Source organism: Cricetulus griseus, chromosome 8 (genome assembly GCF_003668045.3).
Source record: "Cricetulus griseus strain 17A/GY chromosome 8, alternate assembly CriGri-PICRH-1.0, whole genome shotgun sequence".
NCBI lineage: Eukaryota > Metazoa > Chordata > Mammalia > Rodentia > Cricetidae > Cricetulus > Cricetulus griseus.
Genome location: NC_048601.1, coordinates 48,268,868 through 48,289,470, shown reverse-complemented (window position 1 = coordinate 48,289,470; position 20,603 = coordinate 48,268,868). Strand labels below are relative to the sequence as shown.

The 20,603-nt window shown below is 40.1% G+C and overlaps 1 protein-coding gene across 1 annotated transcript in view; it reads right to left on the bottom strand.

Annotated features, from left to right (window-relative positions):
• Positions 1-20,603, bottom strand: part of Suclg2 (succinate-CoA ligase GDP-forming subunit beta) — a 265,264-nt gene that overhangs the window by 90,585 nt on the left and 154,076 nt on the right. Inside the window, exons 8-9 of the mRNA XM_027428935.2 lie at positions 18,897-19,058; positions 15,516-15,658 (exon numbers count right to left, since the gene is read on the bottom strand). Of these exons, the coding sequence (XP_027284736.1) occupies positions 15,516-15,658; positions 18,897-19,058 (305 nt within the window). The remainder of the gene's footprint in view (positions 1-15,515; positions 15,659-18,896; positions 19,059-20,603) is intronic.

The following is a 20,603-nucleotide window of genomic DNA, read 5'->3' as shown; positions in this document are numbered from 1 at the left end:
CCTGCCTATTATCATAACATTTGTCAAATACAGAAACATCTGACCACTTCCCTCTCCCCAAAGAGCAAAAGGGACCAGAAAGCAAATGAAGTCTGTACTCTATAACAAAAAAAGGTTATAGACAGAATCACAGCAAAACACTTACAAATCAAGAGGAAAGAAAAGTGCTGAGAGATTAAAAGCATAGAGAAAATAACAGCAAAGAAATCTCTGGAGAAAAGCGGTAGCTGATGGTGACTTAACGGAGACAAAAGTGAGTAAGATCCACTTCAGTGACTGCGTTCAAGACGTGGTAATTTCATAAAGTTTATAGAAAGTCACTTGAGAATGACACAACCCGTTATTGTGGTCTATCTTCACAGACAGGAAAAATACTACTTCTCTGTGAGGGAACTGATGGGGGAAGGGCTTCTACAAACCCACTGATGAACTGTATTAACTGGAAGATTACCCTCATTCTCATTTGGATAGAAAGGGTACTTTACAATGATAATTTCCTTTGAATTTCAAAGATAGATATGACACAGAAATAGAAAAGAATAAAACAGAAGGGGGTGTCTCAGCACATTGGGAAGAGAATAACTAAGTTGAGCCTGGAGCTATGTAGAAGAGGATGCTGGGGTGAATTATGCTTGGTGAAGCTGGTACTCACAACTATCTCCCTCGGGTAGGAGTTGCTGTGACATCAGTGATAGAAAGGGGCTTTCACTCAAACTTATGTCAGTGACATCCGTGACAGAGCTGAGGTTGCCACTCAAATTGAAGCCAACATGAGCATCCTCTGAAGGGGTTGGTAGACCTGCTTCAGGGTCAGGCACTCATTGGGTCTGAGTTAAACCAGACAATGTACACATGTAAAGAAGAGTCCAGTTAATGCAGACACGGCTGGGGGAGCTACACACCTAATAACATGTAGCCACATGATGAGTGGACATGAGGCTCCATGAGAAAACTTCAGTGCTGGATCTTACACAGTTTTTGCCAGGAGTCTAGAAGCTCAGTCTCTTGGGCCCTGTTATTCAAGCTTATGATCCCAGAGGCAGGTGGCCCTATTCCTGAGCTTCAAGAGGAAATTCTTAAATTCTCTGTGTTTAGTCTGAAGGGCTTGCAACTAAAAACAACCTACTATGCAAGGGGAATATTACATCCATCTGTCTGGCTTGAGCATACTTTGTGGGCTGTACGTTTATTTGCAAGGTGGGGGGTAATGCCCAAATGGGAAGAATATACCACCAAAATGACAGGGAATGAGAGAAGTAATCCCAAAGAAACAAGAGTCAGGAGAAAGCACAAGGGCAAAGAACAAATAGGAAATATGATTATCACAGCCTTTAATCAAACCACTGTGGTACAAGATCATCCATTAAATGTGATTGCTAGGCTGCCTTTCATATGTCCATCATTCATATATATATTCATAGTGCAGTGCTACTCATATAATCTATGATGAAACATCAATTTTTTAACAAATTCACTAACAGTGAAGGCTAATATTCTTATAAGAGGCAACATATGAATTACAAGGAAATTCATCTTCCATTTGAATGTCATGACAATGGTACTCTACAGTAACAGTCTCTAACTGCTTATTGTCAGTTTCTGTGCTTATCACATACCTAAAACAATTCAAAGAGTGCCACTGGTTTACAAGTTGATGCCAGTCCCCACCACACGGAGTATTTGTCTTAGATCTCATGGGCTGGGAAGTCATTAACATCAATCAATACAGGAAGACAATGATGAATAAATCTGCATCCCAACAAAATGCTACTTCACAATCAAAGAGCTGCACAAACTGGGAATGAACTGCAGCTCTGGACAACACATTGCCAACCAGTGCAGAAATACCCTGAGAAAATAGGGTATTTCAACAGCTTTCAAGTAAGGGGTCCACTCTGGTAGTACTAAGCACACAATGGTTTAAAAGGCTCCACAGACACTTCCCTGCTACTCCTGAACCTAGACAATGAGATGTGACATCAAGAGTAATATATGCTTTAGGGTGGGTTTTTGTAAGCCTTTGAAAGAATGCAGGAAAATCTGCTGCTACTCCTCCCACTGCTATAAAGGATGATGGCAGTCAAAGGAGAACCAATGAGCAAGGCTCCAAGGGAACCAGAGTATCAGATCATGGGTAGTCTTCTCATTAAGCCTAGAGCCCAGCATATCACAGGTGATTCATAACTATTTCTTTTGATTGTCAGTTGGTCACAGGAGCTCCAAACAGTGTGGCAAAGTGCACATAAACACATCTACGATGGCAGTGGCCACTACTTTCTTTCCTGGTACCTCGCCCAGCTAGCTAAGGCATTTGGCATTGTTTAGTAAACTGTCACAACATTCTGTGTATATACATACATGAACACACACACACACACACACACACACACACACACACACACACACACACACGTCCTTTATAGCAGTGGGAGGAGTAGCAGCAGATTTTCCTGCATTCTTTCAAAGGCTTACAAAAACCCACCCTAAAGCATATATTACTCTTGATGTCACATCTCATTGTCTAGGTTCAGGAGTAGCAGGGAAGTGTCTGTGGAGCCTTTTAAACCATTGTGTGCTTAGTACTACCAGAGTGGACCCCTTACTTGAAAGCTGTTGAAATGTGTGTGTGTGTGTGTGTGTGTGTGTGTGTGTGTGTGTGTGTTCATGTATGTGTGTGGAGGGGGTGCGTATGTATGTATGTATGTATGTATGTATGTATGTATGTATGTATGCATGCATGCAGATGGAGAACAGAGTTTCGGTTAGGTGTCTTCCTCAACTGCTCTAGGTTTTGTTTTTGAAGTCCAGGTTTGTCAATATCTACAGCTCATGGTTCACCTAGATGGCTGGCCTACAAGCAGAGGGGTTCTTCCTCTGTCCTCCCCAGAGCTGGAAGGCCATGTAAATGCTGCTGCATCTGGCTTGCTTTTCTATCTGTCACTTGGGGCTGGAACTCCAATGCAGGCCCTCGTGCTTGCTCAGACATTGCCCTACATCAGCACCATCTTCTCAAGCCCTGCAGCTCCAAAGACACACAGTGCTGAACAGACAACCAGAATCACAGATTCTGATCCTTAGTTCTTTGCACATCTTTTTGCTTCACTTCCCCCCCTTTCTTCTTTTACCCTTCTCAGGTGATGTAAAACAACTCTTTTTGTCAGAATCTAATTGGCATCATCAGCATTTGGGTTAATTGCTTGGTTTGGATTTTAATAGAGAATTAGCTCCATTCCTAAAATTCAATCAGTGAAGATAGGTTACCCCATGTAGAAAAATACCAGATACTGCCGTAAACACAAGATGGAGTGACATTTCTTTTCTTACCTGCTACACAAATCCAACAGCCCTGGGTCACAAGGATGCAATGAAGTTCCTAAATGACTTTTGTTTTGGTATCAAGCAAGTCAAATCCAGAAGGCCAAGGGTTAAAACTCCAGGACTATGGGTTTACTGTCTCTGATTCTAAGGCCTCTGAGTATTTCAATAGCTACCTAAGTGTTTGCTCAAGAAGATACTACTGAGTTCTAATTGCAAAAAAGGGATGTGTTGAGAATGCTTACATATAACGATTAATGAAAGAACCCCCAGATAAGCAGGAAGAAAAATAATTAACTAGGATTTATGCCAACTGACCCTTGGGAATGCTAATATGTGTGTTCGATGTGCTCCAATTCATAAGAGCTAAAAGGTGGTAAAAGCATCCTCAGGAGAAGGTCCCCCAAAAGCAGATAAAATAATCAGGCATACTGAAATGCTCTCTAATTGCAAGAAAGGAACCAGCCAATTTAGAATGAAAACTGCAGTGTCAACTCTTCACCCAGCCCTGCTTTGTTATTTTCAAAGGTCTGCAATACAGCAAGCCCTTTTGTTCAGGACAAGCAAGAAAGGAGGAATAGCTCCCAATAGAAGGACATGGTGGGAAGACTTCTGGTAGCGCTCATGCTGAGGACCACAAACCCCAAACTCCAATCCTACTAGGACTTCTATGAGAGAGGGCTTTCTGTGGAAGCCTATGGAGATAACAGGCCACAGTTGATTGTTTTGGCCACTCTTTTGGTATCTGTTTCCCATTAGATATTGGTTTGACCATTAGCTTTCTTGTCCTTCTTCCCTTTCTACAGTGGCAGCTACTGGGAACAGGTTTCTCTTCGTTCATGGCCTCACCCTCAGTGCCCAGCAGAGAGACTGACATACCTATATAGAGAGACTGACATACCTATATAGTTCATAGATCCCATGTGCTTACAGCTTGGAGTGGCTTCTTCTCCCTTTGGTCCTTCTGTGGTTTGGAGGACTATTTCTGATTGACAGTGGGGCCCCTGAGTGTAACTGGCCTGACAGGAATGAAGATATTTTAAAGAAAAATCTGCACCCCTCCCTTTGGCTATCAGACTATTGAGACAGTAGATACCAAAGAACTGGATTTCCATAAGAGTCTCATTTTCATTGAAGGGAAAGGCTGGGAGCCTGATATCAGTAGGAGGTCAGCTTATCTCTTAGCAAGAGATTTCACCCATTTCTCACAGCCCGACAGATCACTGTGCAGTAGAGACAATGATGGCTCAATGAGGGGGAGGACTACATATTGACCAGGACTGCTGAGTTATGCACACAACTGGCTCCCTGTCACCCAAACCTCTGTCACTACCCCTAAGATAGTTCAGGACCTGGGGGAGCAATGGATCTTTTTGTTCTTTCCCCAGTGTGGCCTCACAGCATAAATCTCACATTTCTGTTTTTTATCATTACTTTGTCTCTGCAACTGTCTACTGAGGAGAGGTAGTAGAAACTAGGCCATTATGGCTGCCATGGCCCAACCTCTGGCCCTAACAACTCTGATAACATGAGGACCTGCCCTCCGACATGCTTGGAATACCCTCCCCACCCAGTTAATTTGTTCGGAGTATGGGATGACCTGAGAATTCATAGGTATCCATCCAACTTGTACCCATGGCTGTGTTCCTTCTTTAATACTTGGTGCCTTTTTGGAGCCTGTTTTCCTAGAACCAAATTTTCTATTTGCTTCAAGTTTGGTGCCTACAGTGCAGCCTGAAGGTGGTGACACTGGCTACTTGTTCAGATCACCCCCTAATTCATGTCAGGAATTCCTCCCGATGCTTGTTTTCTGCCAACTTCCCCCTGAACACTTGTCATACATGGCTACTAGACAGGAAGTCATTCCATCCTCTATAAAGACATCTTCCTATTCTTAACTCTTGCTGGGAGGACTAGACCTGTGATCCCCACCAGCCTGTCCCATTGTGCTACAGTCTTCACAGACACATGGCCCTGTCTTCTGGGAATGGAACTGTTTCAGAAGGGGACAGCTTAGAAACTTCTGAAGCTTTTTCTCCTGCTGCAGTACTTAGCTAGATGACTAATTTGGCAATAAGGAACTGTGATCTGACAATACAAATTGTTCTGAAAAGACCTTCTGGGGAACTGGCCATGCTCCATGTATGCGTACCGGAGCAAGAGAAACTAAGATACATAAAAATGATTGAACAAAGCAAAAGAGAAGTGAGAGAAACTCAGGAAGGACTTTACAGCACACAGGTCCAAGGAAAGCTCACTGGAAAAGCAGCTGGAGGGCAAGGTGGGAGAAAAGTGAGATCATTTCTGGACAAGCTGAGAACATCTGAAAAGGAAAGTGAGGGCACAGGACAACAGGGTAGAGAGGACTGAGTCATCAGATCAATGGGAAATGAAAAATGAAAGACAGAGATTAATACCAAAGTGACATCTGCTGAGTGTTCCACAGATTAAAGACACCTACTTCAGGAGTTCGCCTGGAATGCGTGGTGACAATGCATGAAGAAACCACCTGACTCTCCCGAGGCCCTTTAGTGACAGCCTCATTTCAAAACCTAGTAGGAAAGGAGGAGTGGAGGGGACTCTCTTTACTCACTCCCTTCTTCACACTGACTGAAAAGAAGGCATTGAGGAGATGCAAGGACCAGAGCAAGCTACACAGTCGGGCATGGGCTGCAGCAGGCTCAGGAATTCTTAGGTCATTCAGCATCTAGGCAATTCAGAGTGACTTACTACAGTCACAAATAACCCACTATTAACCCCTAAGGAAGTGAAACCAGGAGTTCATTTGGGTAATAAATACATAAAGTATCGGGGGTGGCCCTGACTATATTTATTTCCACCGTTATAAACAGAAACATACACAGCTCTACTCATAGCACTGCATTTGACCAACTACACTGCCCTCTGCTTTGAGAAACTTTTGATATCAAGCCTCTTTAAATAGCTTCTAAATAACAATAGTCCTTCAATACCAATCAGGATGCATTAATGTTAATAAAAACTGACAGTCAAGAAGACCAACAAAGAACCTGAGGGGGTGCTTACTATGTAACAAATATGCTGGGAGAAAACTCAACCAAGTGTTTACTGGCTATGCTATGTAAATAAAGCAGGGACATTCTTTAAATCGTTTATATATAATAGGAAATATAAATTCATAAAAATAGTGATGCTTATATGTATACAAAACCTTAAAAAACGTAAGTGAAGGGACTGAAATTCTTAAGATAATTTTTTAATTTAAAAGAGGAAAACTAAATAAAACGTTTTCATTAAGAAAAGAAAAGAGAAAAAAAAAAAAAACTAAAACTTTCTCTATATACTCAGGCTAGGGGGTGCCTGACGTCTCTTTCATTAAGAGATAATGTGGGTAACTAATGTTACTTTTCTGAAGAGCTTCCCATAATTATCCAAATACGACACAACAATTACCATAATCCAGTCTACCTCACCACTGTAACACTTCTCTTATGGAAACATAGCACTAGATTTCAATGAGCTCCTGATGACAAAATGTCAACTGATCAGGCCAAATTTAGTTTTACATGTGTTTTTAGACACTTTTATTAACAGATGCATTTTTGAGTCAAGCACTGAAATTATGCTTACAGGAACTCTACACTACACTTTAATACTGTATATTGAGGCTAACAATAGTCACACAAACATGAAGACAAAAACATCTAAAAATCTAGGGTCAGCAGAGTAGTAGAGTTATTTTGGGCCTGTGCAAGACAGACAGATGGATGGGAGGGAGGGAGGGGAGGGAGGGAGGGAGGGAGGGAGGGAGGGAGGGGGAGGGAGGGAGGAAGGGAGGACAAAACATAAACATAGCACTAAATTAACTATGAGAAGAACATTGTGTATGACATTTAAAAAAAGACAAGAAGGCAGAGTCATGTCTACTTTGACCTTAGTTGGAAAGTGAGCATCAGGTGACAAGCATTTTTTAGTGCTCTGCATACTTTCTCAATAATTTTGAAGGTGGTATTATAAATAACTACCAGCCTTATACATTTTAGCATGCAGATCACTTTCCAAATGCAGAGTCACATGCACTGAAGATGACAAGGGCTCCTCATTGCTCTACACAAGAACCCCTTTTGTGGTTATAAGATGTTCCTTGGAAATAATGACAGCAATATTAAAGCTAGAGGACCATTCAATTAATTCACAATGCTCATATAGTCAGATTAAGAGATTTGTCACCTCATTGAGAAAAGAGGATGGGAGAGTGTCACATTTGAACTTCACATTGCTTCATGCAGAGTCATGAAACAACCAAACTAAATCTTTAATAAAAGTTTTGTGTCCATAGACAAGAGACAGGATGAAGAAAAAGTCTCAACATATATGCTAGGGCCCATTGTATTAATCTCAGTATACATAGCCTTGTATTAAAAAGCATTGTGTAGAACTGTGACTTAACAATGAGATCTTTTACACATAAACAGCAAAACACACAAACAAGCCAGTCACAAAGAAGGAAATAAAAATACAGAACAAAAGAAAAAATAATTGTTTTAGTTAAGAAAAATAGTAATGGCCAAAATGAGGAGAAATGGACTCTGTGTTGTTGGTAGCATCTTTCAACTAAGATGAACATAATTCAACTGTAAGAGTATAATCCTCGAATCTATATATATTCTGACCTTCAACTTAATAGGAACTCATCAGTAATCAGAGCTGACTCTAAAGTTATGCATGTAAAGAGGGTCAAAACAACCAAAACACCAACAGGTCAAACTAAACTTTTATATTTATAAAGATACCACTTAGATACTAAAAATATTGACAACTATAGGGCAAAAAAAAAAAACCCCTAAAAAATGTGAAAAGCAGTAGATTGCATAATAGTATGGATTATGGTACTACATATATATTAAAACTATTATGTATTTTTTAAAGTCTATGTACATGTATATATGTATTTGATTGATTGTTTAAGACAGGCAGTAACTCCTGTATTACAAGTTGGCCTTGAACTTACTGATTTTGTGAGGCTGGCCTTGAGCTTTTGATACTTCTGTCTCACCCTCTGAAGAGGTTGGATTAGAGGTGGGTGCCACCATGCCCAGATATCATTTTTATACTTTTCTATATTCTTCCAAGTTACTAATTATAGAAGAGGAGATGCTGTGTGTAAGACATTCCAAAACAGATCGGGGTGAGCCGGGACATGTCTTAGGAAGGACCATACAGACACGCTGCTCATTCACAAGATCATCTTCCCTAATTCCAAATTCCTTGACAGGGGAAGTATTGAGGAAGCAAGGAAGGAACTGTGGAGTATTCTCAACCTCCCACACTGTCAGGCTCATCTCATCAGATTAGAACATCTACCCACTGTGGCTGAGTAGGGCTCATTTTACCAGATTATTACATCTATCTACTCCAGCTGAGAAAACCAGAGATCTTGGTCAAAAGGTCTTTAGCCCTGTTTTTCTGAAATTATGTTCCTAAGTCTGCTTTTCACATTTCATGATTCCTCTATGAAGCTCCTTTGGACTCCAGACTAAGACCTTAAGATAATAGTGACTCTTCTAGATACCTGGGCATCATGAGATTATTCTAATTGTTATTATTCTGAAGAGTCAGGCAGGCTTGACACCACTTCTGGTCATTATTTGATTGCTGTTGCATTTGAAATGATAAAAAAACCCACCTAACTTCTAATAATTATACATTTCCAACCTATTTGATATCATAATTTGATTAAAGGCCTATTTTCTCTGTAACAGCCTAAAGGCTTGTACATACAAGATGAATAATTACTGAGCATGCTGAGGCTAATGACAAGATTTCAGAAGGTACACCTAAGTAAGTGAGTTTCTTCAAGCACTTAGCATGAAATAAAATGAGGTATATTAGAATGTGAATTATGAGAAGCAAAATGGACAGTACAGCCTTGTCTCTGGTTTCTAAGTGTGTCAGTAAGGTCTGAAATGGCAGTGCTGTCAGACATCCCTGAAAAGCACATCAGGTAATCTAGAATGAGTCTGAGGTGTCGTGGAGAGGGGGCCTGCTCAGAAACTTGATTCAGCCAGGAAAAGAAATGTAAAATAAATATAAAGGCACTCAAAACAGCAGAAAAAAACCAGTGTCAGCAAGGGACAGAAAGAAGGAATCCAGGGCAGAAAGTTTTTCATTTTCAGTGTATACAGAATGATTCAATAATAAGAAGCTATTCTGTGTCAACATAATCATTACATACTAACAGTCACATACCTATAAATAGATGTAATTTCTATGCTTCGATTAAAAATGAAAATTGGCTTGCACTTATTTTTTTTTTAATTTCTTTTACTTTTGTGTGCATGGATATTTAGTCTCTATGTATGTCTATGTGCCTGGTGACTATAGAGACCAGAAAAGGGCATCAGATGCCCTGGAACAGGATTTACAGAGGGTTGTGAGGTACTATGCTGATGCTTGGAATCCAATCTAGGTCATCTAGGAGAGCAGCTAGTGCTTTTAGCCACTGAGCCATCTTTCCAGTCCCCAAAATATACTTTAGTAAGTGGATCATCTACATACAAGAGGGAGGAGACTAGATAATGGGCTTCAGATCGAAAAACATAAGACCATGTTCCCTAGACTAAATGCTCAGGCAAACTAAGACATATACAATGTCTGCCTGGGAATCTGTAAGGTTACCCAGAGAACCATAAACAAAGCCACTTATGATCCTTCCAGTACATTCTTAGCTATATACCAGAAGGACTCTAGTTCGGCATATCACGGAGATGTTTGTACACCCATGCTTCCTACAGTATTATTCAAAACAGCCAAGGCATGAATCAGGAGAGCTGTTCACTGAAGGATGACTGTATGAAGATACGGTGTAAACAACAGAACTTTTACTCTGCCACCTACAAGATCAAAATTTTAGGTAATTTGCAGTAAAAATAAAATGGATAGAGATCATCCTATCATGCATAATAAACCACACCCTGAAAGAAAAATATTTTTTCCTCTCATATGTGGAATCCAGATCTAATTTTAAAAAAGACCTGAAAAGAGAGGGCTATTTGGGAAGATGAGGAGAGAAGCAGGAGAAGGATGGCAGCTGATAAATCAAAGCACAGGATTTGCATGCATGAGAGACTGTCACCAACAAACCCATCACTTACATAGGGAATACACAGAAATAAAAGGGTTGTGTAAAAGTTAAAAATCCAAACAAAGAAAACAAAAACAACAAACAAAGAGTAACTACCTAGACTTTAATCCGCTCGGTCCATGTGAAAGTATAATCTGTTTTCAAACAACTTGTAAGGAAAAACATACACTGAAGAGTTTCTGTGACCCAGGAAGCAATGGCTCACTTGCAGACAGGTACTCAGTCTACAGAGACCCAGCAAATAGATGTTCTCTTGTAGACAGGCAGCCGCATCTTTTGCTGAAGAGTTTCAGTGACCTAGGAAGTAATGGTTCACTTGCAGACAGGCAGCCTCATTTCTTTGCTGTATTTTTGAGTTTGCTCTCAGAAAGTCTCTCCCTCAGCAACTCAGGGGAGCCCCAGGAGCAAGCCAGCTTGGAGCTACCAGATTTGGGGTTGCTATTTGTCCTAGGAAAGCCTTTAAAATTTTATCTGCCTCAGTTTATCTTTTAACAAACGTCCTGTCTCTGCTATAAACATGAATTATGAAAAACTATGGTATTGCTTTTTCTTTAAATATACTCTAAAAGCACAGCACTTTAAAATGTTTTATTTAACAGATAGTAATTCAAAACATTAGACTAAAAGTCATTTGGGTATACACAGTCATGGAAAAAGACCAGGTGGTTTTACTTCTCTTGCCTCCAATTCTGGAGAAATTGAAGCCCATACTACAGGACTCATGGAGATAATCTCTTCTCAATTTTATATCAAACCATTCTTTCAAACATGAATTTAATCCTCCTTTCATTAAACTGTTTCCTTGGTTGTCCAATTAGAGAATCACTGCAAGGCAATGAATCATTTCAACCATCCAATGTCCGAACACAGTCATGGAGTCATATGAGAATTCTGAGTCCTTACAAGAAAACTCTAAGAAACAAAAACAAAAAAAGTCTAGTGACCTCAGTTTCTTCAAAACACAGAACTGCTCTTGGAATGTGTTTCCATGCTCGTTTCAGGCATTTAAAATGAAGACACAAGTTTCTGCTGTGCTTTAGAGATGATCCTGGAATAATATGTTGTTTTCACATCTTCTTTATAAATACGGTGATTTAAACATTTAGAAGATACCCCAATGACCAACAATGACATGAAGTGTGTTCAAATTCATAGGTCACAAAGCAAGGCCTTATTAACCAACCTGGGTGTTTCCAGGCACCTGCTAGTATGTTTGAATCTGAAGAGACTGGTCAGTACCACCACAGAAGACGACAAGAGAACAAGAGCACACAGCACTTGACACATTAAATTCAAAACCAAGTAAAAGCAAACCTGTACTGGCACACAGGAAGGCATGGGTTGCCTTTTGGAAAAAGGTAAGGTTAGGAGAAGGATTTGGGGGTAGTGCACACGGGGACTCAGGGATATTTCTTGACCTGGCTGCAGTTTCATAGGCATACTCAGCTAGTGAGAAGTCTTCTAACTATATATTTAAAATTGCATTTTACAGTAAAAACAAATGTTGAGTTAAAACGGTGAATTTAGAAACATGAAGATAAACAAGAAGGCCCCACAGAAAGTGCGCTCTCTGCCCCCAATCAGGAGCATGTGCAAGGCATAATTACCCTTTTACTAGTGGGCAGGTTATACTTATCATTCCTTAAATATTTTAAATGATACCATTCAGTAAAAAGTCCCCTCAAAAAAGATATGCAGATTTCAATTCTTATAACTAAGCAATCTTATTTAGTAAGCACTTTATACAAGAGAGGAAACTAAGGCACATCAAAATTGAATAAAATGTCCAAGTTTCCACAGCACTAAGTAATAAAGACGGGGTTAGCCACAGGCAGCCTGGCTGCTGAGCCCCACGAGAAATGCTCTCTCCTCACAGGAGGCTATGCCTTCTAGAGCACATTTCTTTCTGGCAGCTGAAGGGCTTGGAAGAGGCACTCTTAAGCTGGCCACAAACCAGGAAGCACAGTCCAGACAAGCCAGGTGCTTCACCAATGCCACTCACTTACTCTGGTTTCTCAGAAGGCGGCCCTCAGAGGCTAACAGACTTGGTTAATGCAGGCCAGCAGAGGGGTTATTGATGAAACTGTGCCAACTAGTCTATGCTTTATTCATTAACATAAGATTCTTCATATAGGCCAGATGTTGTACCTGAAATTCTAAACTCAAGAATTAGAAATACAAGGCAAAGCTCATATTTAAAATAATTTACAAAAACAAAAACCCAAAGACAGCATTCTATATAGCACTTTTCTTTGAAAAGCACATATTCTTAACAGATTGCAGCAAAACTCCACTTTTTTTCATATTTACTCCTGTCTTTAGGAATTCTGCTCAGAGTTCTGCAAGACAAAATAAAGATCAGATGAGACCTGTGCTCCCAAGCCTTTCTCTCCACTTGGACCCTGATGAAAACACAAGAATAATACAATACTAAATGATAAATTTCATGGGAAGTCAGCTGAATAACTGAGCCATCTTGAAGACTCTTGGTTCAGACAGTTTAAAAGAGGAATTCTGGGTCATATGTTATAAATAAATATGCAAATTTGTTATGCAGATGTTTATGCTGAAACATGAAAACAAGTTTGGGCTTCTTTGACAAGCAAAAGAAATGAAAAGTTCAGAGCTATGGCTAAGACTGTGGATAGAAACATGGGAATCTGGCATACTTTTCTTGAATGATGCTGTATTTATTACTTTACCAATAAAATTAGGTTGTTACAATGAACACAAGTGTTAAGACTGTGGGTTTGGTTTAGCACTAATAAGCTGTTTGTAGTTCTGAGTTTCTGTAAGCTATAACTCTTATATCTAACAAGACAATCCTTTGAAATAATTAGCTTTGAGCTCCTGGAAGCACTACTTGTAGGCAGGTGGACAGGGCTCTATTAGAAATAATTACTGCCAGAACTACAAGCTGTTTTTTTTTTTGCAAAATCAAATCAACTCCTCTGTACCATTTTTGCTGGGCTGTTTTGTTGTGTTTTGTTTGTTTCACTGTTCTTTGACTTGCATGAACCAAAGCCAGGACTGAAATCACGGATTACATTTCCATACTTTTTAACCCGCTTAGAAATTTCAAGGTTTGGAAAATGTTCTGGGAGATGAGCTATGCATTCATTTTCCTGATATAGTGTGAGGAAAATAAAATAACTCCCACATCCCTTTATCCATCCCAGGATGACAGCCAATCTCAAAAAAGTTGAAACACTCAAGCATTTAAAAATATTCCATAAGGTGAAGTCAAATTTTTTGAAGAGACTATTTAAACAAAAACAACAAAAATGGTTCTGCAACTCACTTTTTAAATCCCTTACACCCTGTACTTTAATTAAGTTAAAATTCGAGAGCAGCTACTAAGAAAAGATGTTTCAGTCAGGCAGTGGTGATGTCTTTAATCCCAGTACTCAAAGCAGAGCCAGGTGGATCTCTGTGAGTTCAAGACCAGCTTGGTCTACAGAGTGAGTCCCAGGACAGACAAGACTGTTACACAGAGAAACCTTGTCTCAGAAAAAAAAAAAAAAAAGTTTCAAAGAAAAATCCTGATAAACTTGTCTAGGTAAATTTAACCCCCAACGGCTCTCTATCATTAACATAAGTAAATCTCACAGATGCTAATAATCAGTGTTTTATTACAACCATTGCCCTCTCATACCTTGTGGTTCAGGCTAGCCAGGTACTGTGTGCCACATATTAGTGGCACCTACAGAGTGCACTTCATGTGGGGATCTTTAGGAGGAAAAAGATTCTTCCCTTAGAAAGCAGTGTGAAGGCATGTGCAAAAGAACACAGGATGCAAGAACAACCGTGACCAAAGAAACCTAAACAACACAGGCTGTATAAAAAAGCTTTTCCCAAATACCTTTAATGGATGAATGGCTTAGATTGCAATGATTTGCTATTCCTGGACAACACTGGAGAACTGAATATATCTTACAGCTACTGATACCTTAACATTTGTTTTAGAATCAGAAAAAAAGAGTTAACAAATTGTAAGGTAAATCATAGTTAGCAAACAATAAGGCACAAGAAATACTGACAAGCTTACTGCACACATGGAACCACACTGCATGTGAACGAAAACAGGCTATTGCCAGTTCACTTCTTAATGAGAAGCAGCCACACGAAGCTAGCTGTGATGCAGGACTTGGGAGGGGGTTTTGATTTCATTCATGATTTTTCTGGGTGATGCTCTAAATTCTAACAAAATTTATTAAACACTCTAACAATATTGAGATAACAATACTTAAATGAAGTTTAATACAAATGATTATGGTATAATGTTAGTCCTGAGTCCAGTTAAGAGAATTAAATGAAAACCATGAAAAGTACACATTTTAAAAAACGGAGACATTCTATATAAGTGAGCCTACGCCTGTTATCCCCTGACAATGACGAAAAGACAATTACAGCAAAGGAAGGAACACACCAAGAACTTATTAAACACCTGCAATACCCCTAGCTGTGCACAGTTTCTATATTCCAGTTCACTAAACTCAAGTTAAGAAGAAAATATTTACACAAATCAACAACAGAATTTAGAAAACTATATTCAGTAATTTACTGCTTAATCTGTATGTTACCAACTGTCTTAATAAAGGATGGAGATTAAACCACATAAAGAAACAGAGAGGCTATTATTTCTTCCATATATTATACACTGTGATGGGTGACGCTATAATTCTATAAATTCCGAATATTCTGGCAATATCTTAAGGATCCTTACAAAAGGAATGTGAGGCTGAGTCCTAAGTCATGTAAACATAGGACTAATGGTTTGTTGTCAATTACCCAAATACATGCCAATCAACATCACATCATTGCTTGACACACTGTCTTTTATGCTCTCGTCCAGGTCCTATGACTTTGTACACAGTTTCTGAAATGAGACCCAGGAGCTACTTCAACCAAACAAAAGTCAAATCATCATATACTGCAATGTGTAAGTACTACAATTTGTACCGGAGGCTGCAAAATGCATGTTTCCTTCTTCATTGTTAGCAGCAAGTGCCAAGCTGCATCATCTGGAAGGAAAGAAGGCAAACACTATGCCCTATTTCTACCAAAGAAGAGTTACCTTGGGATCAGATGTGATCAGTTTGAATGCTTGATAGACTTGGGCTTCCTTTACACCACCTCCAAGGTCCAAGAAGTTAGCTGGCTTCCCTCCATTCAGGAAAATTATGTCACAAGTAGCCATGGCTAATCCAGCGCCATTCACTGAAATGCAAATAACACATGACATAGGACAGACCAATCAGCACAGAAAAAGGTGTATGAACAACCAGAGCCAAATGAGAGCCCTATCATTTCCAGGCCAATCTGTGCCCTGGTTGGAATTCCATTCAGTTCATAAACTCATACCCATTTACGGTGAACAATCAGAATAAATGTATCTGAAGAATAAGCAAGAAAATAGGAATGATGAGGAGTCATTAGTAATTCAAATCAAAAGAAACAATTAAGGGGATGCACCAATTTGGCTGTGGTTCTGGAGAGGCAACGTGTAGAAGAGAGGAGAGGCAGAAAGAAGCTGTGAGGAGTGTCTAGCTGTTCAAATGGATTGGGCCGAGAGTGACACTCAGTTTGTTCTGATGGAAATGCTCTCTGAATGTGTACCCTTTTGTGACTAATCCAACTTCTCAGGGTTCTGCTCTTTCTTCACCTACTGGAGGCATGCATCTTTATATGATCTCATTGACAGCAACTCAAAGGAGAAATAACTGAGCCCAAAGCAGCACCCCTTGATGTTCCTTCTGATTCACAGACGCATGATAGAACAACACTTAGAATCCTGGCTCTCAGAGGTAAAGCAGGTTGAGCCTGAACTCAAGCCAGTCCGAGCTACACAGTAAGTTAAGTACCAGGACAGTCTGGGCACATGTACAACCCTGTCCCAAGAAGCAAAGCAAAGGGCTGGAGAGGAGGCTCAGTGATTAATTAAGAGCATGCCCTGCTCATGCAGAGGACCGGAATTTGGTTCCTAGCACCTAGGTTCATGAAGGTAACTGAAGCTCCAAGGGATTTAACACCCTCTTCAAACCCTCTTTAATTCCATCTTAATGGAATTAAAATAAAGACCTCAGTTTCCAGTGCAATGAATTGTTTCTAGCAGAAACACAGTGGTGTGCAATTAAGCTGGAAGCAAATAAATCACAGCACTAGAAGCCGTGGACAAGGAGCATTTGAAACACACACACACACACACACACACACACACACACACACATTTTAAAAATCAAAAACAAAACTTCAAACAAGATGTTAATTACTAACCCAGTATTAAATCTAGAATTAAAGTAAGACAATTTCCAGGTCTTTCTTAAGAACTGAAGTAGCATTTTAGCACTGAAGTCCTGCTTTCCAATGCTAACTCTTGTTGGTCAATCACACTTCCTTTGCTTCTTCTGTTTAATCATAGAGAATTACTGTCCTCGGGTAACAAGGACTGGGGGTGTTGCAACTCAGCAAACTATTCAAGGTAAAACACCTTTACTTTCTCTGACCCTTGAATGGTCACAGAAAAACCTGTGAACTATGATTACCTTAATTAAGGCGGGAACACTAAAATAAGAATAGGGAGTGGGGACCTGTATCCTGGGGTGGGTTAATGTGTACCAAGAAGCTCAGCAAATAAAGTATGTCTTGTCATCATAAAAACAGTGTGTGTGTGTAATAAAATATCTTCAAGAAGTGTGCAGTGAAATCAGAGTTTGTGAGACACATTCATATATTAATATCTGTATTTAATAGTTCTAAACACAACCTATACTGTCCCCCTTTCCAAATGTCTACAAATGTTTCGAGCACGTTTGCTTATTTCCTCCAGGAGGGGTGACTGATCAGAACCATTCAGACAGCACTCCCACCCAAAGCAGGAGCTTTAGGTGTCAATTGTAATTGGATGCCATTTTCCATTGTATTGAACATTGAGCTGTTGAAGTCTCTTCACTTCTTAATATAATGATGCTGTTGTTTTAATGAGCAACAAATCTTTTTTATTTTAATTCCATTAAGATGAAGACCTCAGTTTCCAGTGCAATGAATTGTTTCTAGCAGAAACACAGTCGTGTGCAATTAAGCTGGAAGCAAATAAATCACAGCACTAGAAGCCGTGGACAATAACTGAAATTGTACTGCCTCTACAGACCCATTCTTATCTCAGCTGCATAAGCCATTTAAACTAAATTAGATGACTATGATGTGCCCGTTGTTTGACTAATAAACTGGCATAATGAATTAAGTATTTTGGCAACTGGTTACCATTCAGTCTGAGATATTAGTGAAATGGTTAGAATGCATGCTCTCTACTCCTAGTAAACTTTAACTGTCAACTTGACATAGCCTACAGTCACCTGAGAAGGGAGTCTAAACCAAGAGAGTGTTCAGATCAGACTGGCTGGTGGGCAAGTGTGTGAGGGATTATCTTGATTAATGAGTAAGGAAGGTCCACTATGGGTGGCAACATTCCCTGGGCAGGTGGACCTGGGCCGTATAAGAAGTAATGAACTAGCAACTGAGTCTGCAAGCCTGGTTTCTGCTTCAAGTTCCTACTTGAGTTCCTGCCCCATTTTCCCTCAGTGATGGACTGAGGTCTGTATGCTAAATAAACACTGTCCTACCCTAAGTTTCTTTTAGTCAGAATGTTTTACCACAGACACAGAAAACAAATGCAAATACTCTGAAAAAATAATTTTGTCTCAGAGTCCAGCTTCTCCACAGTTCATAGCATATGATGCTGGATACAAAGGGGGACATTGTAAGTTATTAATGAGGTTGAGATGCTTTAAGTCAATGTTTATTTTTTTTAAATATGTACATGTACATGGCATGTGTGTATGTGTGTGTGCCCATGTGCAGATGTGTTTGTAGGCCAGAGGTTGGTGCTGGGTGTGTTTCTCTACTGCTTCTGCACTTCATTTTTTAATATAGGTCTCTCACTAAAACTAGAGAGGACAGCCAGCCCCTCAATCCCATTGTCTCCCACCTGCACAGCATTGTGGATATCACCATATACCATCATATCCAGCTTTCATGTGGGTGCCATGGAGCAAAACTGAGACCTTCATGTTTGCACAGCAGTCACATACCAGTGGCCATCTCTCCAGCCTCTCAGCATTATTTTTTGGAATGCTGCTATACACCATAGACACCTGGAAACATCTAGGCATTTTCCTTCTTTGTTTCATTTCCACAACTTTAGCTGTCTCTAGAGGAGGGGAACACTACCGAACCTTACATACTGGACAGCCCTACAAAAAGAAAAGATTGTCCAATCCAAAAGCTCAGTAGTGTCAGAAATGAGAAATGGCTTTAAATCAGCAACCATCAATCGAAATGGATCTTGAGAGGAAATGCTGCTTCCAGGAAGCACCATAAGAAACACCTATTTTAACATCTATTAGTAAATAGTATTTCAGAAATCCTATAAAATTCCAGACTTGGGGCTGGTACTTACCGAAGCAGGCAATGTTCCCGTCTAGTCCGATGTACTTGAGATCGTACCTGGCAGCTTCATTTTCAATGGGCTCATTCTCTGATTTGTCGTCCATAGCAAATATGTCCTTTTGTCGGAACTCAGCATTGTCATCAAAGTTTATCTTGGCATCAAAACAGACAACTAAATAAAGAGAAAAGGAGGCCACACCTGAGAGTCTTAGGAGTCTATAACCTGAGTTTTTCAGGCCAGCAGGCACTCCAATTCTCTTACACTACAGGCAGGAAAGCCACCGTTGCTTTCTTGACCTTTGAACTTTTAGGCTACAGAGACAAATAGGACAGAGGCCCTGTTCTGAGGGAATTTGCACTCTAGCAATGAGGACATTAATCCACACCTGTCAGTTTCTGCTCAATAATGCAACAACAAAGATCACCAGCATACACTTAAAGCTACGAGCTGGCACACTGCACCCTGGAGTCATGGTTATAACTTATCACTTATAGTTAATATGGGGCAGGTGAGCATGGCCTTTCCCTTTTGTGCAGCAAAACAAAACAAACAAACCACAGTAATGACACAAATTTTTTTCTCCTCTGTCCCCTGACATCCCATGTAAAACTTACATTTTATTAGTATCCTCTTACTATTCTTTTAATATTTCTGGACTTAATGAAAGAGAATCCTAAGTTGGAATACATACTTTACAATTGATGCTGAATTCTTCTACCTCTCAATATCAATTAAAATTGAATATATTAAAGGTATACAGCATAATGTTTAACCTACACACTTATTTTGAAACGACAACTGCAGAACCCAACTTACATATATGTGGCGCCTGCACCACGACTAAGTCTACTGGAACCTCCAATTGTGGCATCCAAGTCTGAGTATCAGGCAAAAGCCTGGTGATTTAATTAAAAACCGAGCCGTCAGGTCACTTGCACTAAGAGAATGTGTGTGCATCTGTCTTTTTGCAGGGAGGGAGCAGCCTTATATACAGACTTAACTTATGGCACAGTGGAAAAACCCCAGGTGTAAGAGCTCCTGTTTTTGATGCCAGAGGGGCAAGGCTGGGGCTGGAAGCCAGGACTAGAGAACAGGATGCACCTGTCAATTCACAGAGACACCATGGGGGCTGGGGCCCAACACATATATGTCCTTCACAGATTTTTTTTTCTTTTCCTTCTAACTTTTTGGAGTGAGAAATCTTGAAATCTGTTCTTTGAACCATTTCTAGCATACATTACTACCTCTGCAACCTTAGTAATATGGCCTCGATTCATAGTAGGCCTTGGCTTCCTCACCTGTAAAGAAGAAGGAAAGCAATCCTGAGTCTACAGACTTTTTTGACTTGGGAGTATGTCTCTGGTTCGGGCAGAACCATCTTCTGACTTGTCAGGTCTGTCACTGCCATGAGGCTAGGCATGTCTGGCATTACAGTCTACATCCTTTGCTAGATGTGGACCTCCATATTGTACACAAACAGCTTGTGCACAGCAAAACTCACTCTATGAGCACCTCTGGTTACAAGGGCTGCAAACAGGACATTTAGGGAATGGTTTTGGGAAAGAGGACAGTATCAGCGGTATCTGAACTCCAGCATGCTTATTATTTCCCTTGCAGCAGAATCTTGTTTTCTGTTCCACTGTGCCATCGCAGCATTCCCTGGTCGTATCAGAGATATCAACAAGCAGGTATCTTTGACCAAACATTTACAGATGT